Below are 24940 nucleotides of genomic sequence, written 5' to 3'. Positions count from 1 at the left end.
AAAACCCAAAGCTGATGATGTTGAGTCAATTCCGACTCAGCGACTCTATAGGACAGAGTAGAACTGCCCCACAGGGTTTCTAAGGGGCAGCTCATAGATTCGAACTGCCGACCTTTTGGTTAGTGGCAGGAGCTCTTAACCACTGTGTCACCAGGGCACCAGATAGTGCTGCATAAATAATAGCAATTATAATTACAATAAGGCAAAAAAAATCAAAACTCTGAGTTTTCTAACAACTATTACAAAGAGGAAACTAAAATCAGTTGCATAATTTACAGTGCCCATACAATAAAAACTCGCCAATAGCTAAGGTAAGGCAAAACCATGACAAATACTGAGTCCTGAGAAAAATACCACCCTTGGATCCTCACAACTTGGACTGTGTGATATGGTAAGAATCCTCAGCAGCAACCCAACAGCCAATATGTAACACATCCATTTGGAGCACCTCTCACGGGTCAGGCTGGGGGCGAGCAAGAGTTAGCAGTGTGTCCATAGTGGAGAAACACACAGGGCCTGCCTTCAAGAGATTTATAAACTAAAAGAGAGGATATATTATATATGCCAATAATTACATAAAACAAGGCATAATAGAAAAAAAAAAATAGAATATAACTACCCAAAAAAGGTACCAAATGCAAAAGAAATTCAAAAAAGAACACTGGAAAAAAAAAAAAAGAACACTACACTTGAGGAAATCAGAAGGAATGCCTCTCACATCCCTATCCACTGCTCCTTCAACCAGTCAGAGCACGCACTGGTCCCCTAGCCTGTTGCCCCTTCGCTGGCTCTCATCACTTCTGACCTGAAATTTTAAGATGCCACCTTACACGCTACTCTTTGACATCTTGATTTCTCCCTTGAGATATGCACGGCATTCTCATCTGCTCGCAGGTAAAGCCTCCATGTGACTCTTCACTCTCTGGAAGCCCGAGAAGCCCCTCTCACTTCATAGCACATAACGTACCACCTATTCCAACTTCAGAGGACAACTGATTCTTCACTTGGGTAGCCATGAACACCCACACAGGCTACAAAGCTTTTTGAAACTGATCGTTAGAGCAGAAGTTCTACTGTGAAAATATACTAAAAATTTGGACCTCTCCAAAAAATTTACATACACAAAAATTTGCATAAAATTTCAATAGAGTTCCCACACTTCGCTCCAGGCTAAGAAGTCCTGTCTTAAAGAATTGCATGATCCTATGCTGTGAAGTCTCATTCTCATTAGCTTCCTATGGTCAAGTGCAAGCTATATGAGCACTCAAAATCTGTGACCAGAGCTTGGGTGACGGTTAAGAACACCACAAAAATGACTGTGACACCAACAGAAATGTTTAAAGGAGCTGAACTGTAGGAGGCACAAAAGGGAAGACTATGGGTTTTTATCAAACGATGATGCTCTCTCTCCACACCAGCTCCCTGCAAAATCACCACCTAAGAAAGAGTCCATGAGGGCCTTTCTCAAAATAGACCACAGGCCATTTCGACAGATCTAAAATCAGTCCTCTAGTAGGCAGCAAATAATTCCGCACAAGGAAGGGACTCCAATGTCTGATAAATAGTTCCTGCCTCTGGTGGTCTGTCAATGTACCATCATAGATATCTGCGTGGATCAATATTAGCTGAATTTTGTCAAGGTCAGATAGGTCTAACTTTGCTCAGTAAGTTTGATACAACAGCTGCTTGTTGAGCACCCACTGTGTACAAGTACACAAAGTGACCGCACAGCTCCGGCACTGTGAATGCTTTAATACATACGGTGTAACTGCTGGTATTGCCAGTTAATTGCTTTTACACACAGGAGCGTGCATACTTGCCCTGTCTACTGTCTCTGGACAGTCAAGGGGTTGTCTCTTTTTTTTTTTTTTAACTTTTAATTTTTTACATAGTCTTTGAAAAGTCTACATTCTCTCCACTCAATTCACCTAACTCTCAAATGGAAGACCTTGCTTGGAGACTTTTACAAATAAGTTAATAGAAAATACACTACTTAGATTTTAAAGATAAACATAGAGTTAAATCATAGGGAGAAAGCAAAAATAATCTTTAATGAAATGAAAACATCTATTAATCAGAATCTTTGTCATCTTTGGTTCTTTATTTTCTATTGAACTGTGCCTCAATTTACCCATGTAAAAAATTAGATTAAAAAAAAAATTAATTCCACATGCCATTTGGAAGAGTGAATTACCTGACTGAAAGAGTTTTAAAGTCTGGAGAAGGCCAAAAATTATAAGCAACAAATCTAGAAGGATAATTTCAGCCCAATATATAATATAAATTTGCCACCATTAAAACCTCTTTCACGATTTGAATGATTACCGTTTTTTCTCTTTTCTGCGTTAACTACTAATAAAGGCAAGAGGAATTACACTCATCTCAATGCCCACTAGCAGCTACTACTCAATATTAATATGATAATGGAAATTTATATGCAATGAAAAAAATGACATTAAATTTGCTGGATTATTTTGGAAGCTGAGGAATAGAGGAGGAGAAGACCTAAGAATCGCATAAGCATAACAGGCTAAGGAAAACTTTTTAAAAAACCTAATTTACAAAGCATCTTTCTTTCTAGAAACCAAAAGAAGCTCTTATGTATCTACTCATTCATTCTCAAAACAGATGAATAAGACAAAAGGGTAGATATATACACATTTTACAGATAGAATAACTGGGTTCTAGAGAAGTACAAAACAAGGACTGTTACATAAGGAAAAAAAAAGAATGAAAGACACTCCTTGCCCCTCAACATACTTATAATCTTTAAACAAAGAAAAGCATACAAGATTAACACAAAAGCACAGTAACTAAACATACTGTGGAAAGCCAAATGAATCAATGATAAGCTAAGAAGATTTTTGAAGGAGAGAGAAATGTGATTGATCTGTACCTTAGAGAGATTAACCTGTTAGGAATTTGAGGGATAAATCAGAGGGTGAGACACTGGAGGGAGACCATAAGGAGGACATAAGGGGTCAATTAATTTACAGGTCTAAAGCCAGGCTCAATCTGATGTCACGCCCAAAAGGCTACAGAACCTATTAAGACATCATACTTTGCTTGATTTACCAGTAAATAATTTTTCAGTATAATTATAATAATAATTCAAATTGCATCTTCATGCACTATCATGTTAAAACACATTAATATCATGTATTTTGCTTTCTATGAATCCATGCTATTTTTTATTTAGAGTCAAAAAACAAGGATAAAATATTTTAGTTGATGTGTATTCCATAAAACTTCATGAAGAAGATGCTAAATGTTCAACTGAAAGGGCCACCAGGACCAAAATTTGTAAGAGTTAATCTTGATTAAATGAAGCCAGATTGATACAATGCATCTTCTATAACACCTTATACCAGATTAAAGAGATGACAAAGATAACCAAAATTTGTAAGAGTTAATCTTGATTAAATGAAGCCAGATTGATAAGATGCATCTTCTATAACACCTTATACCAGATTAAAGAGATGACAAAGATAGGATGCTGTAAAATCGAGGATCATTATATCTGCAATATATATTTAACATAATTCACTTTGACTACCAATATTGCCCATGGAGAACTGAATAAATATTAGCCACGGAACCAACAGTTTTCAAGGCAACTTATATATACTCCCTGTCCCTGTTTATGTATATACTATCATCAAGCCCCAACAATCTACTTTTTCAATGTCCCTTCTTCACCTTCCCCACTGCTACTCCCTCAGTTTAGGTCCTCATGAACTTTCAGCTAGCCCAGTATCTTAGCTTTCAAATTGAACTCATCACCAGGGCAATACTTTTCCAATCCATTTCTTGCATTACCACTGGTTCAATCCGATGACCTTGAAGTTCCCTTCCAACTCTACAATTCCATCACTCCTGTTGTAAAATCCTTTAAGGCAGTGGCTTTCAAATTGGTTTGGCCACAGAACTTGCTTAAAAGTAAGAAATATATACATACACAGTATACACGTAACATATTGTGCGTGAAACACACATTTCATAATTACCCTTATTGTATACAATGCACTTTGCAAAATTTTCTTATTCTAGTCTTTCATTAAAAAAAAAAAAAAAAAAAAAAAAACTGGTTGTGACCCATTAAGCCGACATTGGAAGATTCCACTTTAGGGACTCTCCACCACGTAAAACTTAAAACACTCTCTTTTCTGGCATCAGTCAACCTTTCCAGATATATTTCCCACCACTATTTCTGAAACTCTAAGTTCTAGCCAAATTGAATTGCTGACAATTTCCCTAATGTATCTATGATTTCCGGTTTCCACGACTTTAGCTAGCTCTGCCTTTAATTGGCAATTCCTTAGCCATTCTACCTCTGTCAAAATCCAACCAACCTTAAAAAATGATATAAAATGTAATTTCCCCCATAAGGCCTCTCCTGATCCCCCAAAACAAGGGGACTCTTTCCTCCTGAATTCCCATAGCCCTTTAATTGTACGCTCTGATGGCAACTGTTCCTCTATACCTCAGTTTCTTCGTGTATGTGTCTCATCTCCTCAGGGTCCATAACAGCAGAGACTATGTTCTCATACTCCTTTTTACTCTCCAGTACTGGTATATTACAAGTGTTCCATAAGTGTTTGATAAATGAAAGAAAAAAGAAAAATCTCTAAAGGGCAGCAGGGTGGATTAAAGTTAATAGGAAAAGTCAAGGTCAACTAAGACATCTTTTTGATTCGCTCAATTTTTTCTCACTTCAGCACATCACAGAACAAACTCCTATCAAATCATCTCTTACCGATTAAAAAAATCCTCCAGATATGTACTGCTAGTATCATCACTTTTTGTGGATATCTTATGATTTAGGCATTACAAATCTACCAATTGATGATGTATCCAATTTAAAAGGGAAAGTCGATGCACAGAGAACATTTCAGTATCTATCATATATCAGCACCGTGCTGTGTGAGCAATTGCTGTATTTTGTGTGGGCACCCACAAAGTCCTGTACTCAAAAAATGAATAATTTTGTAAGACTGACAATAAAGGAATACATTAATTCATATTTGCCAGTCTTGGTGACATGCTCTCAGTCATGTAGTAGAAAATATAGCAAAGACAAGGTAAACTACAGGTCTAGAAATAAGGTAAAAAGCTGTAGGATAAAAACATATACCTGGCATCTTAAGCAATACAAGTCTAGAGAGAAGCATCTAAGAAAGGCTTCCTAGAAAATAATGGTAGCATAGTCAGAAAAAAACAAAAAAGTCACAAACACCAGGGGTTGAAAAGCATAAAGAAAAATAAAACATGAAATTTGAAAGAGAAGTCAAATTTATCTAACACACTTTGAAATATACAGACTAGATGATAAGAACCTATTGTGTGTAGAAAAAAGGAATACAAGGATATAAAAGTCAGTTGCTAAATCAATAGAGATGCACTGAATCAGGGAAAAGATAAACAGAAAAAAGTACATATGTGCATGTCTAACAAGCACACACAATCATTGATACCAAGTGGAGAAAGTTCAAGGTTGAGAAGAAAGAATGGCAGCTTTGCTACAACGAGGGAATCATGTTTTCTAGGGTTTGGGGGGGAATCTATAGATGATACTTTGGACATGTGATAAGCTTAGGAACTGCAATAATTGACAAGTATGGCCCAGCATTTTATTTCCGGACTGATCTTCCATCATGTGCTTCACCATACACGTCTGACTCAATCATCTGCAAGGGCCACAGTTGACAAAAAAAAAAAAAAAAAAAAAACAGCCTCAATAAACCACACCTGGGACCGAAAATGACACTTCTATGTTCCAATTCTAACTCTTCATGTTTGGAGTCCAGAATCAACACTAGAAAAGCATTGCTTATGCCAAGGGGCCAGGTTTAATGGCCAAAATCTCAGGAACTGACAAGGCTTGAGGCAAGCTGTGCGGTGCTGAACAGCCAGGAGCAATCTGTACAGGGCGATGCGCCTGTTTAATTAGCATTATGTCTGGGTCCTTCCTTCAAATCTTAAGACCATTATGAATGTTTCTCCCACTACAAACCCCCTGCATCTGCCTCAGAGTCCCCCAGCAATCTAGTCCTGAGGGTCCCACTATCCGAACCTGAAGTGAAAAGATATCCACAAGGTAATTTTTCACCACAATAAGCCAGTTTTCTAGAATGTGGATACCAAAAATTTGAAAAGTACCTGTTCAGCATTTTTATGAAACAATCAGCTGGAAATTGACCTTAGGACACTTTGCGGCCACACTGCCAAATATGATAAAACCCACTGCTGCCGAGTCAATTCCAACTTATAGTGACCCTACAGAACAGAGTAGAACTCCTTATGGAGTCTCCTAGGCTATAATCTTTATGGAAGCAGACTGCCGTATCTTTCTCCTGCAGAGTGGCTGGTGGGTTCAAACTGCTGACCTCTCAGTTAGCAGCTGAGTGCCTAACCACTGTACCACCAAATAGGATTTCTTATTTTGAAAAGTTTTACTATAATGCCCATTCCATTTAAGCTTCTAAATGGAAAAACAAAATTAATTTATCAATGGTTTTACAGCATATTTTATAATAATTTCTATGTGTGGTTCTAAATTGGACTAAGCTAATTTGTTCAACAAACTTTTAAGAGCCATCTATATACCATCTCTGCTAGGCACTAGGGACAAAAAATGATCAGCACTGAGCACATCTTTGAGGGCCTCACAGTTTAGCAAGAGAGACAACCATACAGAGGTCTAGACAAACCGCTAAGACAGACTTAGGAAAAACGTGAATTAGAATAGGTTTCACAGAAGGGTGTGAAGTGAGAAGAAGCTCTTCTAAAAAACAGAGAGATGACGCTATAGAAAAGCACAGACAAGACATGTGGAGCAATCTCCTAGAAACCTAATTAGTTGATTATAATTTGAACCCAGAGCTTTCTGTGGAAACGACGGCCTCAGGCTGGTAGAACTGCAAGGGCCTCATCTTAAAGCACCTTGCGTGCCGGGCTGAGGTGTGTGAACTTTATCGTAATAATAAATTCTGTGAGTATTCATACAGATTTGTGGACAATGTGACAGACACCGTGATGGTGCACAGGGCAATACTGAAAGTAAACTAATTAGGAGACTCCTACACAGTACAGATGACAAAACACTAACAGTGGGAATGAGGTCAGATGGTCAGATTTCGGAAGACATAGAAGTATTATCAGTAGGACCTAGAGATCTAATGGTGGTGGCTGGGGTGAGGAGGGGAGGGTTGATAAAAAAAAAGAAAGTCTAGCACTGAGACTCAGGTCTTGACGTAGGTGATAGGGTAAACGATGATGCTATAATCAAGAGAGAAATAGAGGAAATAGAACAAATTTGTGTAGAAAGACAGTGAATAAGTTTTGAACTTGTTGAGTTTACCATGCCTATAGGATTTTTTTTTTTTTAATAGGATAAACCCTGGTGGCACAGCAGTTTAGAGGTCAGCTGCTAACCAAAAGGTCGGCAGTTCGAAACTACCAGGTGCTCCTTGGAAACCCTATGGGGCAGTTCTGCTCTGTCCTATAGGGTTGATATGAGTTTGAATTGACTTGAAGGCAAAGGGTTTGGTTTTTTTTTTTTTTTTGGTTTGGTTTGGTTTGGTAGGCTATTAAGGTGAAGAAATAATAAGCAACTTAATATAAAGGGTACCATCATTGCTGTAGTCTCTATGGCCAACTATTTTTAAAAGAAAATAGGAGGAAAGTGAGGAAAGGATAGGAAGGAAGAGAGGAAAAGAAGGAGGAAAGAGTAGAAGGGTTGAAAAGGTTAGGTTAGGTTGGCTAGGTAGAGCTCAGAGGACAGGTTTAGTCTGGAGATTTAAATTTGGAGCACAACATCATGTAAGTAGAGATCCAGTGAGTATTATGACAATAACCCAAAGGTTGTACAGAATAAAACAACTAGTGAGAGTTCTAAGGTTCTCCGTCAGAGAGAGAGAAGATAAAACAATCATTTATATCCCCCTGTACAGAAAGAGTAAGAGTTTATTTTCTGCCAACCAGCCATCATCTTGGGCTTCATTCTATTTTGACCAGTTTAAGTTAACATAACCAACCCTCATCCAATCACCATGGCCAGGGGAATACCATTTTGTGACTGGCTTTCACCTGCATTACATGCTCATTCCTGAATCATCAATGAGGCAGAGAGGACAGGAATATGCCGCTACTTTAAAAAAAAAAAAAATTTTTTTTTTTTTTTCCTGTAGGGAGTTGTGGAAGGGATGCAGAGGAAGCAACTCGCGGTGTCCAGTGCAACACCCCTGTAACATTTCCGTACCCAAGAATAAGGGTATAATCAGAAAAATATGTAGAGAGGGAAAATCAGTCACTTTTTAAAAAAAGGACAAAACTTGCATTAGAATCAAACTTTTCATCAATAAAATGCAAGGAGCATAGAGTAATGCCTCCAAGGAGTTGAGGAAAAATGACTTTCGACCTAAAATTTTAAATCCAACCAATATATCAATCAAATGTGAGGGCAAAAGAGAAACATTTTCAAAATATAAGGTTTTGCAATTACCCTCTCTAAGGAAGTTTCTTAAAGATGGATTCCACTGAGATGGGTGAGTGAAGAAAGAGGAGGACTTCAGCTACAATAAGCAGTAGCTCCAACCCAGTGGAGAATGAAAGAATATGCGGATCCTGAAATATATTTTATATAGAGATATGGTGCTTTTATACATACTTCATTAAATATTTTATTACCTATGTGACTAAAAAAACATAAGCAGAATTCGAACGTTACTATACTTTCAGGAAATAATACAGGTTATATATTTGCCAAATTAATCCAGATGAGAACCAAAACGTTATTTTAAAGAAATTCCAAAGAAAAAAAGAAAGCTTAGCTATATGAACACTAGATATTTTGCAAACAGCTTGAGATGTTTTTCTAGTTTGCATAGTAACCAGTAATCTATGAGACATATAGAGTTATTATATTCCTATTAGTTTCTATGACTTCTACAAGACAACAGATTTGTAACTCTGTAAGTTCTTGCAAATTTTTCCTATTTTTTCACTAATTAGTAAATTATTTGCAAAAAGGAACATCTCTTAGTCAAAAATTAGCTCTAATATTTGAAGGAAAAAAAGAGCTACAAAAACAAAAGACTGACTGACGTGCAAAAGTCACAAAACTGCGACCTGCTATAAATAAATGTTTAAAAAGAAAATGAATCTAAATGCTTTCAGTGGTCCATTAATATTCAAAAGATTTTAAAAAATGCAGTTCTATCATTTTCTCAGAAAGAATGAGACAAACTTGAAGAATTATAGCTCTTCTAGATTCGTTTTTTCCCATAATTACTCAATTATTCATTAGAATATGTAAGTCCTCTATTGGACTCTCTGTACCAGTGTTTCATAAAGGAATTTAACTATAAAAGCCTGGTTATATAATCTCTTCCATAAAAGCAGTATATTTCCGATATTTATGTCTTTAAAATATCCTATAGTGAAATTAATATTTCTACACAGGAAAAGAAGGACCTATTTAGTCCCAGACAACTTGATAACATCTCTTTCAACTATAGTTATAATTATCATGTACGAACTTCCAAAGCAGAAGTTGTCAAGATTTAACATTAGCATTAATTTATGTCATAACTGACGGCTACTATAAAGATAATGGCGAAGCATCCATTTCTCCAAAGACAGCATGGATTGAAAGGGAAATTTCTTCTTAATTACTACTAATCTGACCATTTTTAATTAAATTGATTAGTAATTTATTATCTTTCCCTTTCTTGGAAGGCTGTTATTATCACAGAGCTTCTCCAAAGTTATGAAGTTTGAGATTTTTCAGCAACTCAATTACTTCTAGTGTAAATCCTACCAATTTTGTAATATGGTGTCTGTTAAAATCTTAATACCCAGTTTCTTTGTACTGTGAAAAAGAAAATTTGAAAACCCAGGCTTTGCACTCAATATTTCATCCATCAAAGTGAACACTATCAAGGTCTTAGCTACATCCTTCTGAAAAGAGTACTATTAACAAGCTGTACTCTTTCATGCCTTCCCCTTTGTTTGATAATCCAAAGAGTTGTTATTAGCATGTATCTTCCCAGGAGGAAGAAACCAGGCACTTATGATTTCCTTCAAAACCACCTACTTCTTATGCTATCCATAACTAAACAGTAAATTATAGAACTCAAGGTGTTTTCTGTCGGGGTGTTTTTTTTTTTTTTTAATTTTTATTGTGCTTTAAGTGAAAGTTTACAGATCAAGTAAGTCTCCCATACAAGAATTTATATATACCTTGCGATATACTCCTAGTTGCTCTCCCTCTAATGAGATAGCACACTCCTTCTCTCCACTACTATCAGTTTTTTTTTAAAGTACAAAGAAGAAATAAAACTGTTCTGACATACAAAATAAGAAATATTTTAATCAAGCAAATTTAAAAGAATTCAAATGCTTCATATGTTACTTGAATAAAAATCCTTAATTGATATTAAACTTTGATCAGCACTAAAGAGTAGCACTGAAGTAGCTATTTTGGGGACTAGCAAATTTTCATGATATGGGTTCATGATGTAACTTCTGAAAAGGCTCAAGTTCACTAAGAGTAAGAAAATGAAATGTAACATCACTTGGTAGAAGTAGAGGCAGAAATTTTCTTTCATGTATGAAACATGTTAAGACTCCTAGAAATATTGGTTTACATTCCCCGTTTTATCAGATAAAAATTCTTTTTTAAGAAGAGGAATACTTAACTGTATTCTAATAGTTGGTTATCAACGAGAATGAAAAGGTAGTTGCTTAATATAAATCATCTCTATTAATTAGCATTCACTGAGCATATTACCCATATAAAAGCTCCACACTTTCTCTCCTAAATTTTCTGTTGAGGGAAACTTGCAATGAGTGCACAATGGCTGCCAAACTCTAACACGTAAGTGATTTAAGCAAGGCACAGTCCTCTCATTCTTGACCACCACATACAGCACCACCCCGGCAGCCACCCCTGCCATCAAACAATCACCTTCACTCTGCTTTATTCTTCCTCATTAACAGTCTTCACCACCAAGCATGTCATCTGTTTTCTTACTGTTTGACTCCTGCCACTAGAAAGTAAGCTCCCTCCGAACTGTTCACTGCCCAATCTCCAGTGCCTAGCACTCTACGCCAACCACATAGTAGGTATTCAGAAAGTATTTGTTGGAACAGTGATTCAATGACCATCAGCTCCAATATCCTAAAGAAAACAAAAACTTAAATATTATATGAGAATACTGAAAGCCAAAAAACTGTACCAAAAGTCTTATTTTTACATACCATTTAATATAAAGGCATACTAACAGTCTTCTCTGTCTAAAAATAAACAAAATATCCTTTCAAAGAATAGTCAGACTACTAACAGAAATTATTTATTACTCTATGTTTCCCACATTAAATTCAGAAGATATAGTTAGTCACTCTGCATACCTTAACAAGTTTCAAAAGCTCATAGAGATCTTCAACCTCATCGCCTTCACATTTGGTGTACTCTCGTTCAGTATTCACACTCCTTCCTTTTATGGTTCGGCGATAGAGGGGAAGAGCCATGGCTTCTGCATACAAGTCAATGGCATGATGACCCACTGTCTGATACATGTAGCTATCCAGTTCATCTGACCCAACTGCAACAATTAAAACAGAAATAATCAGCAAAACAGAGTGAAAAAGACAGTGGATTTGAAAGCTGATCTAGGTTTTACTGCCTGGACGGCAGTCAGCACACAACTTAAAGCTTTTTATACTATGTCTTTCTGCATTTACGGAGTGAAATAAAATATAAGAGTTGCATATTTGTCCATAGTTACATGCAGTTCATATCAGCTCTACTTATCTCTACCACTAATTACGAATACAATTATAATTTTTTAAAAACTGTACACAATGGACTTTTAAAAAAGCAAAAGTATCCAATAAATTTTGATTCGTTTATTCAATTAAAGACTTTATCATTGTTGTTAGTTGTCATCAAGTTAATACCAACTCATGGCGACCCAGAGTGCAGAGTAGAATTGCCCCATAGAGTTTTCAAGGCTGTGACCTTTTGGAAACAGATCACCAGTCCTGTCTTTCGAGGTGCCTCTAGATGGGTTCAAACTGCTGACTTTTCAGCTGCTGGTTGAGCACTTTACTACACATAAATGTACTTTCAGATCATTCAAGGTTATTCATGAAGTCATCTACACTTGTAGAAAGAACATTTTTTAATTAAATATCTACTCATTTAATAAGTGACAAATACTTGTAGGAAGAAAATTTAGATGCTCTTAACATATTTTATATTCAGTACTTCAACAAAACCTTGTTGCTGGTGGCTACTGAGTCAATTCTGACTCATGGCGACCCCACGTATGTCAGATTAGACCTGCACCCCAAACGTTTTGGTCTGGTAATTCCACTTTTTAGAAATAAAAGCACGAATAAAGATTATTTACAAAGATATTCATCATAGCATTAGTTTAATAGCTTTAAAATTATAGTACAGTCACATTATAAAACACTATGAAGCCAATGATATAATTTTGAAGAGCATTTTCTAAAGTGCGTTCTAAAGAATATAAATCCCTTTAGATATTAATAGGTATGAGACGAAAAAAGGATTCTATGGGCAAATAGTTTTTTAACACATGGAGATAAACGATGTTAAATAGGTGTCTTTGCTACACGTCTCCCTATGGTAAGATTCTAAAGATGCTCCAACAAGGGGTAGAGTATGAACGCTCAAATTTACCTATCCACAGACCACTTTTTCTTCCTGCAGTACCTTTCCTAGGAATTGTGCTCCAAAGAAAGACATAAGAAATGCTACTGCAAAATAATACTTAATGACATGGAAAGATGCTCACATTATATTATTAAGTTAAAAAAGAAAAAAAGGGTTACAAAGCAATGTATTTGAAATATATGTATGTACGCATGCATATACACAAAACAGGTCTAGTCTTTCCAATAAATGTAAATATTCCTACCAAAAGGGATGATGGAATGATAGCCTAAGGGCCCCCTCAACAATCTAAACCACCACTGGCTACCTTCACATTCTCACACGCAAGGTTTTTGAACCTAACACATCAGACTAGCTTCCATGTACTCACATTATGTTCACATCAGACTAGCTTCCATGTACTCACATTATGTTCACAAATCTGTCTACCTCTGTTCCAGTGGGAAGTAGAGTCATTTCAATCAGCAATCAGTCACTTCTCACTAAGGTTCACTTTACCAATCAATCCATCATTAACAAAGACCAACTTCCTGCTGACTTTAAATCAAAATTAGCTAAATCCTCTCCATTTACCAATCCACAGCCATCTACACTCTTTTACTAGAACTATACTTTCAAAAGATTTTTTCCAGTTTTTTTCTTGATAATATTCTAATTCCATTTACTATTACATTTTTTCTCACTAACAGTACTCTAAATAAATGTCTCTGTTCCACTAGGAGGTATAATTTAAAGATATACTTTGCTTGTCATCTTATCCACCCTGCCAATGAGCCATGAGCACATGGGAGATTATACATTAATGCACATGGTAACCACAATAATTCACGTTATAAAAGCTGAAGACAAGATAGAAACTAAGAGGGGAAAGTATAATTATATGTGTGTTATATATTATAAAAACATCTGCTTTTTAAACACCAAGACGTCTCAAGGCAGAAGCCTTAAAAACACACTTGCCTGACTTGCCACAAGGAGTAAGGGAATGTCTTTCTTTTGCTCACAGAACATCAACCTGAAAGTGGATTCTGCTTTCTTCTTTTATAACAGTGAAAGTGCAAGTCTCAGCTCTGCAAGTTTGCTCTAGCTATTCTGCCTTGGACAAACTTATTAAACTCTGAGTCTCAGAATTCCTGTCCGTAAAAAGAAAGATTAGTGATGTTTCCTTCTAAGGGCTGTTATGAGGCCTAAAGGATACATAAATGAAAATACACCTAGAACTTAGCATCTATCCAGTGCCATCGATTCCGACTCACAGCAACCCTATAGGACAGACTAGAACTGCTTCACAGGGTCTCCTAGGAGTGGCTGGTGGATTCAAAGTGCCAACCTTTCGGTTTGCAGGCGAACATTTAACCATTGTGCTACCAGGGCCCCGCGAAATATATTAGTTCCTTTTTTTTTGCCTTCATATACAGCATACAATATGCAATTATCAAGCTGGAGATTAAGTCATTTAGAGAACTCCCCATTAACCCATGAGCTCACCGTGATTTTCAGCTGGTCTCAGGTTCGCTAAAGCAACAATTTGATGCCCAGCAGCAAGGCACTGCATCATATTATAACAGCTGTCCTTGCCACCACTAAGAAAGAAAGAAACAAGTAGCAGGTTACCGTTCTTCAACACAGGTTCCTGAGTGTAAACATAGAATAAATTATTTATTCAACTTCTCGAACTATTCGAGGGGCTGTTTTGTACTTAGAATGCAAAAAACACACATCATTTCCAAATTGTAAGCAAGCTGAGCAGATAAATCTGAATATCTAAGGTTGTTACTCACAAGAGCTTATGAAATTATATGCCATTATAGCAAAGAACATTCTAAACAGAACACGGTAACTTCTTGGTATGTAACAAGTGCCATTACTTAATGCACAATATGCAAACATACTTTAGTCAGCGCCTTTATTTAATATGCAATATACAAATATGTAATATGCAAATAAAAATGATTTAATTTTACATCCCAGCTAAACATTTATAATACATGCTCTTTAGGTGAAATTCACTATAATAAAGTAGGAAAAACATTTATTCTGTTCCACTCTTACAAATCCAACGACTGGCTGCCATCATCAAATAAGGGATCAAATGAAAGATCTGAGACCCAATCTAATGACAGTTTTAGGTATTTTGTGGATTCAACTTCCGCAGAGATAGAAAAAGAAATGTTGAATTACACCGATAAGGTTAATCATCACCTTAGATATATGAATACATAATGGCAGAAGTAGGCTTAAGCCATAAATCTAATAACAATTTGAAGGGAACTTATAAATTCTGGTTTTGAATCGACCTAACCCAAACCCACTGCCATCGACTCAATTCCAACTCATAGCGACCCCACAGGACAGAGTAGAACTGCCCCACAGAGTTTCCAAGGAGGACCTGGCAGATTTGAACTGCCAACCTCTTGGTTAGCAGCCGTAGGCACTTAACCACTACGCCACCAGGGTTTCCGAATCGGCCTAAGGCAGCAGCAAATCACATAGTCGAGACAAGTGGTAGCTCATCTATAACAAGGCTGAGGGGCAATCTCCGTGGTATTTTGGTTTGACACTCTACTACTTCCCACTATAAACGTTCCTTCCTTTTATCATTGCCCCTCTCCCTTTTATATTTGTTTTCCTCCTGTTTAGCTTCTTTCCAATCATTGCTTAAGGTCTGCAAACATACCCCTACCCATGCAATGTTTCAAGCTATTCAGAGCCCCAGAAACCAACGACCTAAGGAGCTAGGCTTTTTGCCTTTTATATTAGTTTTCAGTATTTGTCTGTCTCCACCAAGCCCATCAGTAACAACTCTCATTCCAGAACTTTTCGAGGGGAGAGCGCAAGCAGCAAAGTGAAGTCTGAAAAGGTCCACTCTCCCTCTCCTCAGATTCTGATATTCCCCTAAGAAAGTGCTCCCCAATTTCTTATTAAACCTCATTATTCTAGTTTCCCAGCACAAGAAGACTTTACTAATTCTTTACAGAATATAAAAGATTAAACAGTTTACATCAACAATCAGAACTTAGCCTTACGATTTATTTTAAAATATGCCAACATTTCAAATACAGTTTTAAAGTAGTATATTCTGATTGTTCTCTGTGAACACTTGTGCCCAACAAAACTTAAACAAGTACTCTAAGAAAAAAAGGTTTTCAAGATCAAATAAGCTTGGGAAATGCTGACTACCATACTCTCCTCCTAGAACTCCACAAAATAGCATATGTTAGGTACAGGTCCTACAGATCACAATTTTAGTTCCCAACTCTGGGATGCTAAGCTAAGTTACTCAATACACTTGAGTTTAAGTGCTTCATCGTAAAATCAGAGAATGGCTCACTCTTTCATTACAAAAATGATGCTCTTTGCAGTCTAGCTAATGATAAAAAAAATCCAAACCAGACCCACTGCAGTTAAGTCGATTCCAACTCATAACGACCCCAGAGTAGAACTGTCCCATAGAGTTTTCAAGGAGTGCCTGGTAGATCTGAACTGCTGACCAGTTAGCAGCTATAGCACTTAACCACTGTGCCAGCAGGGTTTCCTAGCTAATGACAGACCATAAGAATTTCAGTTTCACATATTCCCTAAAACACACACACACACACACCATTTCTCATTTTAATCTACACAAAGATGAACTGCAAAAAGACTCACTGTATCAAAGTTTAAGTGCATATATGTATATACCTGCTTATGCATTCATACACACTGCATATCTCTTAGCATTTACACAGGTCTTACAGTTTAACAAGAATTTTCAAATATATTTTCCTGTTTAATTATGACATTAACATTGTAAATAAGTAAAAACCAAAAACCTGTTGCCATTGAGTTGATTCCAACTCACAGCAACCCTAAAGGACAGAGTGGAACTGCCCCATAGGGTTTCCAAAGAGCACCAGGTAGATTCAAACTGCTGACTTTTTGGTTAGCAGCCGTTGCTCTTAACCACTATACCACCAGGGTGTAAGTAAGTAGGATTTATTATCTCTATTACACTCATGAGAAAAGTGAACCTCAAAAAGTTGTCAGTTGACCTAAGTCACAGAGCTAGAAGAAATTCGGCCTAAGAATTCAAACTCAGACATCCTGCCTTCAACTCCGTGACTCTTTCGATTGTACCATAGCCACGTTTACCAGTTATAAATTGTTGTCAGTTGCTGACTAGTTGGTTCCAACTAATGATGACTTTATATATAATAACATGAAATTTTGCATAGTCCTGTGCCATCTTCATGGTCACTGGTATGTTTGAGTCCATTGTTGTGGCTACTGTTTAGTGCCTTCCAGTCTAGGGGGTTCACCTTCCAGCACCATATTGGACAATATTCTGTTGGGTAATTTTCAAAAGCAGATCACCAGGCCTTCCTCCCTAGTTTTTCTGGAAGCTCTGCTGAAGCCTACCCACCATGAATGACTCTGTTGGTATTTGAAGTTCCTGTGGCATTGCTTCTATCCTCATATGTGCTGGAAGCTACAGTCACATACTTCTCAATCTTATAAAATGTATAGAATGCATCCATCATTACCTTTACTTTTTAATTGCTTTTTATTACAGAATTTACTACAGCTGTTTAGGAAATGGAAGAAATGGCTCACAATCCCACTCAGCGAGTATTATGCTGTTGTCCCTTTGCTATATTCCCTTCTATCCCATTGTTGTGGAGCTTTTCAAAAAACAATAGTAATTTTAACATGTACACAAAATTTATGTTATCCATCACCTGTTCACATCAGCTTAAAATTATCCCTAAGATCCTATATTGTCATTTATGCTTATTATTCAATTACCTATAAACACACTGCTAATGATCACACTCTAAGGTAAATTCTGGCTCAGTGTTATCTTGAAAAACAAAAACGTAAGTATATTCTTCGAGAAATGAAACTATAATACAAATGCACTATATAGACCATACACAGGATAAGCACTCATTACTATCAACCACTGCTGAGCCGACTCCAACTCACGGTGAGGCTACGTGTGTCAGAGTTGAACGAGGCTCCATGGCTGATTTTTCAGAACTGGATCACCAGGCCTTTCTTCCAAAGCACCTCTGGTGGACTCAAACCTCCAGCCTTTCAGTGAACAGCTGAGCATGTTAACCATTTGCACCACCCAGGGACTCTCATTTATTTCAAAGCACTATTCTTATTAACCGAAAAATCTTCCTTTAATATTAAAAATAATGATTTATGCAGACTCAAAGGTTGATAATTCTGTATGTAAAGTACTTTGAATACATACTGATAACAGAGTCCCTAGGTGGCACAAATGGTTAACATGCTCGCCTACTAACAGAAAGGTTGAAGGCTTGAGTCCACCCAAAAGTGCCAAGGAAGAGAGGCCTGTCAATCTACTTCTGAAAAATCAGCCATTGAAAATCCTAAGGAGCAGAGTAGGGTCACTGTGAGTTGGAGTCAACTCAACGACAACTGTTTTTTTTTATTTGTTTGTTTTTTAAATAAATGAAAAATTAGAACAGCCTAAGAGTATTCATTTTCTAAGTCTTCTAGGGCTAGGAACTCTAAACTGAGGTATCTGCAACAGTAATGAAATAGCTAAATATTTATGTCAGTATTTAAGTCATCTCCCTATAAAGAAGCTAGCAGCTAAAACACCTAGAAAAACTAAACTGTAGGCCTAGAAGGGACCCAACGCTTCTCAGGCTGAAGCACAAGAGTCACTGCAACACAGCCAGTATTCGAGGACATTTTATCTCAATGCTCTGAAATACTGTCTGCCCCTGTTTTTGCAGTTTGTTAAAAAGAATACAAAAATAAAGGCTAAAGGAAATACTGAGATTCCAAACAGGTGAAACATTACTGGACAATAGAACAAAGCACTTAGTTAATGCCAGGAAAACTTCAGCCGTATCACCATCTAGCCTGCCTGAACCGAAAAGCCTAGACAAACTGGTCAGATTCTTTTCACAGACTCAGAGTTAGCTGAGCATCTACTATGTGCTGCATATAATACTAAATGTGAAGACACAAACACGAGTCAGTATGGCCTACGGGGGCGATGCGAGTTGAGTGGTAGAAATCTTACCTATCACAAGGGAGACCTCGCTTCAATCCCCACTGAACACACCTCAAGTGCAGCCACCAGCCTCTCTCAGGGGAGGCTTGGGTGAGGCTACGATGCTGAACAGGTTTCGGTGGTGCTTCCCGACTGCGGCAGACAAGGAAGAAAGCCCTGGGAGTGGCCTGCTTCTGAAAATCAGCCAATGACAATTCTATGGATCACAACCATCCTATCCCCGACCGATTATGTGGATGGCGCAGGACCTGGCCGGGTTTTATTGTGTTGTGCACGGGGACACTATGAGTTGGGGGACGACTTGACAGCAGCAACAACAGGTTCACTGTAAGGGTGAAATAAGAATATATGTTTTCATCCATTCAATAGTCATTTACTGAGTAAGGTATAAATACTTTAACACTGGCGGGCATACAGCAAATGCTCAATAAATTTATGATGATATTTTATTATTTTTGCTCAATGATCTCGAAGTTTTCAGCCACATAGCAAGGTAGTTAACACTGTGAGCAGTTTGGCCAAATCCCATAATAAAAACCTTGACAAAAATATACAAAATCTGTATTTATAAATTACATAAATACGTACACAAAGTAGAGCGAAGGATATAACAAAACGTGAACAGCAGGATTTCTTTTGGTGGAATCTGGAATAATTTGCATTTTAAATGTAATGAGCCTGGGTGTCACAAACGGTTTGCAATTGGCTCCTAAGCCAAAAGTTGGCAGTTCAAATCCCATCCAGTGGCTCTGCAGACTGCTTCCGTAAAGATTACAGCCCAGAAAATCCTATGGAGCAGTTTTACTCAGTAACACATGGGGCTGCCGTGAGTCGGAGACGACTCAACGGCGGCTAATAACAACAACAACTGAAAATGTGCTGTGCATGTTTAGCCTTATTTCTGTCTCATCTTGGTCTTCACCAGCGTTTTGCTAGCCCCTTTCTGCAGGCCACCTTTCTTACATTTTGTGCACCCATTTACGGTAAGCAGTCCAAAACCCCTTCTAGAACAAGGCGGGGTATAAACAAATAAATCTTGCAGTAAAACATCAACACCAACAGGTTTGGGGGTGTTTTTTTTTTTGGGAATGAACATCCCAAAAATCAACTGGTTGAAGACTCTAGCCAGTAAAACCTCAATCACCTGAAAGAGATTATGGTCTATTCTCAATTTTCAGATATGCACAGATAAAGAGTTCACAGAGATTTTCTTGGTTCCTTGCCTATTCTTTACCATCTGAACTTTCTTATGATACCATTCAAGCCAAATATTCTGTATTTGTGCCTCTGTGGGAAATGAGCACTATACCTTATTCACACACCCGAGACAAATAAAATTCTTGGTCTCCACCAGCTGAACAACCTTGACTCTCAATGACTTCATACAAGATCCATTTTTGCTCTTTTTTTTTTTGAAGATAATCTGCAAAAATGCTTAGTGGTATTTAGTAACTTTTCAAAGAAGTATTACAAACTACGTTGTTTTTAGCCGCCGTGGAGTCAGCCCTGTCTCACGGTAACCCCATGTGCAATGGAAGGAAACGCTTCTAGGTCCTGTGCCATCCCCATGATCAGCTGAGATGGGACCTTTGTTGATCCATAGGGTTTTCAACGGCTGTTTTTCGGAAGCAGATAGCCAGGCCTTTCTTCCTAGCCCATCTTAGTCTAGAAGCCCTGTTGAAATCTGGTCAGCATTATAGTAACACGCAAGCTTCCACTGACAGGCCAATGGTGGCTGCACGTAAGATGCATTAATCAGGGATCGAACTCAAGTTTCCCACATGAAAGGCAGGAATTCTACCACTGAACCACCACTAAAAATTATAAATATATCAAGACCATAACGCTTAAGAAACGAACTCAATGTTCTACTGAAATCCTCCCTTTGACATAACTCTTTTGAGTCACAGATGGAAGCTACAGACCCTTTCACAGAAAAATGTACAAATGACCCACAAAATGCTTTTATGCAATTTAATAAATCCCCTCATCTAAAGCTGCCCTAGGCGTGCAATGATCCCAGTTAAGAAACTCCGCTTAATGGGCTACACCCATCTTCTTCTCTTCTCCTCCTCCAAGATTTTTTAGTCTTCAGTCTGTCTCTTACTTAAATAGTTAAATATTTGGCAAACTGCCCGTGGATGAATTACTGATTTCCTGGGCTACTTTTAATTTTTATCTATCTAGATCAAACGAAAACCACAAAGGTTAAAACTTAATCATTCACTTTACAGGGGAAATTTACTAAATAACAATAATTATTGTGATATTATAATGTAGCCTCCTAAATATGACACTGAAGTAGAAGTGGAATATTCCAATCACTATATAAGGAATTTAAATGTTTTATCAAGAGTCCTTAAAAGATCAGTAAGTCAGGACTGAGTTACCTAAAAACCCAGTGCCGTCGAGTCAATTCCAACTCTTAGCGACCCTATAGGACGGAGCAGAACTGCCCCAGAGTTTCCAAGGAGAGCCTGGTGGACTAGAACTGCTGACTCTTTGGTTAGCAGCCGTAGCACTTAACCACTACCCCACCAGGGTCTCCATGAGTTACCTAGAACACTGAACTAGGACACTTATAAAATATTAAGTGGGCTTACCGATATAAACACATCTAAACTCTTTTTTATGTGGTTATTAAATTTGGTTTCACTTTATATATGGAGAATTAAAGCATTGAAACTGGTCTACCTTTAGTTTTGGTTAAGGGTAACCTAAAGTAACCTAAAGGTTGGTAGTTACCAGTTTACCCAGAGGTACCCTGGAAGAAAGGGCTGGTGAAAACTCTACGGGACACAGTTCTACTCTGACACACGTGGGGTCAGAACTGAGTCTGTGACGACTGGTGTTGGGTGTTCTTTCAATCTTTAGTTTCAGCGGTAGCATCTTCACCTTCCCCGTGGGAGACCCTAGTTGAATTCATGGTCAACGCACCTCACGCATAGCCACCAATCATCTGTCAGTACAGATGAGTCAGAATCGACTCAGTGACAACAGGTTTGGTGTTTTGGTATGATGCTGAAGAGATTTCAGCAGAGGTTCCAGAATCAGATGGACTAGAAAAAAGGTCTGGTGATCTACTTCTGAAAATCAGCCAAATAAAATCCCGTGGACCACAACAATGATCCCATCTGCAACCAATCAGGGGTGGCAGATGATCAGGGAAGGTTTTGTTCTACTCTGCATTGTGTGGGTCACCATAAGTGGGGGCAACATGAGGGCAGCTGACAATAACACTCTTTAGCTTGTAAATCATAGGATTTACTTTAGCTACCAAATAACATGGGTTACTATAGGTTTCACACTTGTTTATCCCAGTACGTTGACATAAAAAAAAATAATCGGTCAGTGTTCAACCATTTCAGGAGGTAGCATATGATTAGGAACCAATGGCACTGAAGGAAGAAGTCCAAGCTGCACTGAAGGCACTGGGTGAAAAACAAGGCTTCAGGACTTGACAGAGTACCTACTGAGATGTTTCAACAAACAGATGCAGCACTGGAAGTGCTCACTCGGCTATGCCCAGAAATTTGGAAGACAGCTACCTGGCCAACCGACTGGAAGAGATCCATATTTACGCCTATTCCCAAGGAAGTTGACTCAACAGGCTGTGGAAATATCATTAATATTGCACGCAAATAAAGTTTTGCTGAAGATCATTCAAAAGTGGGTGCAGCAACATGTTGACAGGAAACTGCCAGAAATTCAAGCCAGATTCACAAGATGTGGAACCAGGGATATCATTGCTGATGTCAGATGGATCTTGGCTTAAAGCAGAGAACACCAGAAAGGCGTTTACTGGTGTTTTATTATGTAAAGGCATTCAACTGTGTGACTCATACCAAATTATAACAACACTGCAAAGAATAGGAATTCCAGAACACTTAATTGTGCTCATCAGGAACCTGTACATAGATCAAGAGGCAGTCGTTCGAACAGAACAAGGGGATACTGCGTGGTTTAAAGTCAGGGAAGGTGTGCGTCAAGGTTGTATCCTTTCAGGACACCTATTCAATCTATAACCCAGTGCCTTCTATATGCTGAGCAAATAATCTGAGAAGATGGACCGTATTAAGAACAGGGCATCGGGATTGGAGGAAGGCTCATTAACAATCTATGATATGTGGATGACACAACCTTGCTTGTTGAAAGCAAAGAGGACTTACTAATGAAGATCAAAGATCACAGCCTTCAGTATGGATTACACCTCAACATAAAGTTCTTACAACTGGACTGGACTAATAAGCAACATCATGATCAAGGGAGAAAAGACTGACGTTGTCAAGGATTCCATTTTACTTGGATTTACAATCAACACCCATGGGAGCAGCAGTCAAGGAATCAAAAGACACAATGCACTGGACAAATCTGCTGCAAAAGACCTCTTTAAAGTGTTGAAAAGCAATGATGTCACCTTGAAAACTAAGGTGTGGCTGACACATGCCATGGTATTTTCAGTTGCATCATATACATGCGAAAGCTGGATGAATAAGGAAGACCGAAGAAGAACTGACGCCTTTGAATTGTGGTGTTGGTGAAGAATATTGAATATACTGTGGACTGCCAAAAGGATAAACAAATCTCTTTGAAGAAGTACATCCAGGACTCTCCTTAGAAGTGAGGAGGGCGAGACTATGTCTCACATACTATGGACATGTTATCAGGAGGAACCAGTCCCTAGAGAAGGACATCATGTTTGGTAGAGGGTCAGAGAAAAAGAGGAAGACCCTTAATGAGATGGACTGACACAGTGGCTGCACCAATGGGCGCAACCACGGCAACCAATGTGAGGATGGCTCAGGACTGGAGAGTGTTTCCTTTTGCTGTACTCAGTGTCCCTAGAAGTCCGAATCCACTTGAGAGCACCTAAAAACAACAACAACAATAATAATAATAATAAAAACACTGTAGTCAACTGACTTCTGACTCATAGGACCCTACAGGACAGAGAACTGCCCTGTGGATTCCTTACGCTGTAACCGAAGCAGGCTGCCACATCTTTCTCCCTGAGTGGCTGGTGGGTTGGTGGGTTCCAAGCAGTAACCTTTTCTGTTATTAGCCAAGCTCTTTAACCACAGATCACTTAAAACAATGTGTAAGTGGCAATGGCAAAGGCAACTGGATCTGGATCTAGGATAAAACTGCTACAATTTCGTCTCCATCACGAGGGGAGTTATCATCTCTCTGTACTTATCTCCGAGGTAAAAAAAAAAAAAAAAAAAAAAATCCATGCCACAAGCAATGCACATCTCTCCCGCCTTCCAAGCCACACACGTGGCACAGAGGTGAAGGAGGGGTAGTGCTGTGTGGGAGGGAAACGGATAAGGAACAGTGAGGACGAGGAGGGGGAATCCAGGAGCGAAAGGCTTAGCAAGAAGTCAGAAGGGAACTACAGATAAGAAGCAAGAGAGTGAGGAGAAAAGGACAGGGATAGCTAAATAAGTCAAGTAGAGGCTCTTAAACTTCGCTGCCCCTTAAGAGTTTTTTTTTAAAAATCCGACGCCGAGCCGCACCCCGACTAATTATATCAGCATCTTGGGGGCTGGATCCAAACATCAGTGTTTTTAAAGCTCCCCAGGTGAATCCAATGTGCAACCAAGTTTAAGGACCAGGTGACCAGAGGGACGGCGACGGGCAGGAGGAGGAGCGCGAGTTTAGGGGACAGGAGAGGCCGGGCAACAGATCGAAAGCTCCGCCTTTTCCTGTGGACAAGAGAGCCAGCCGAGTCCCCCACACGCGGTTCCTGCAGACTCGCCCTCTCTTTCTGCGGCGGTGGCGGTTTCTGCCCATTGACTTGACCGCACGAGAGGCTGGCAGGAAAGGTGGAAGGCAGCCTGGGCGCCACGTTACCTGATCAGAGCCGCGACCCTCATGCTGGGCGCAGTGCGCGTGCGTGCGGCGGGCGCGGGCTGGAACCGGGACTGGCGTCGCCGCCGCCGTGACGCGCGCGGGGCCTCGGCCGGGTGTTCGCTCCGCCGCCTGTCCGCGCACCGGCGCTGAGGCCCTTGCGGCTACTACCTGCTGGGCACCTGGGCGCGGAGGATGCGCGGCATCGACGCCATGCCCCTGTGGCGGGGACATCCCGGCTTAGAACAGAATAGTGTTTAGGCACGACCTAGCCACCTAAGTGAGGGCACTGAAGCTGCCGGGGGAAGGGTAAAGAAGGCGTCGCGGGGCCCTAGCGCGGCGACGCT

The 24940-nt window shown here is 38.9% G+C and overlaps 1 protein-coding gene across 2 annotated transcripts in view; it reads right to left on the bottom strand.

Moving 5' to 3' along the window:
* The window catches only part of DPH6 (diphthamine biosynthesis 6), a 191995-nt gene extending 167314 nt beyond the window's left edge, over positions 1–24681 (bottom strand). For both annotated transcript variants that reach the window (XM_049898980.1, XM_049898981.1), the window contains exons 1-3: positions 24597–24681; positions 14195–14289; positions 11413–11606 (exon numbers count right to left, since the gene is read on the bottom strand). In XM_049898980.1, coding sequence (XP_049754937.1) covers positions 11413–11606; positions 14195–14289; positions 24597–24619 — 312 coding nt within the window. In that variant the 5' untranslated portion in view covers positions 24620–24681. The remainder of the gene's footprint in view (positions 1–11412; positions 11607–14194; positions 14290–24596) is intronic.
* Positions 24682–24940: the final 259 nt, after the last annotated feature.

The sequence above is a fragment of the Elephas maximus genome, chromosome 10, assembly GCF_024166365.1.
Source record: "Elephas maximus indicus isolate mEleMax1 chromosome 10, mEleMax1 primary haplotype, whole genome shotgun sequence".
Classification (NCBI taxonomy): domain Eukaryota; kingdom Metazoa; phylum Chordata; class Mammalia; order Proboscidea; family Elephantidae; genus Elephas; species Elephas maximus.
This window is presented reverse-complemented; position numbering and strand designations above follow the sequence as displayed.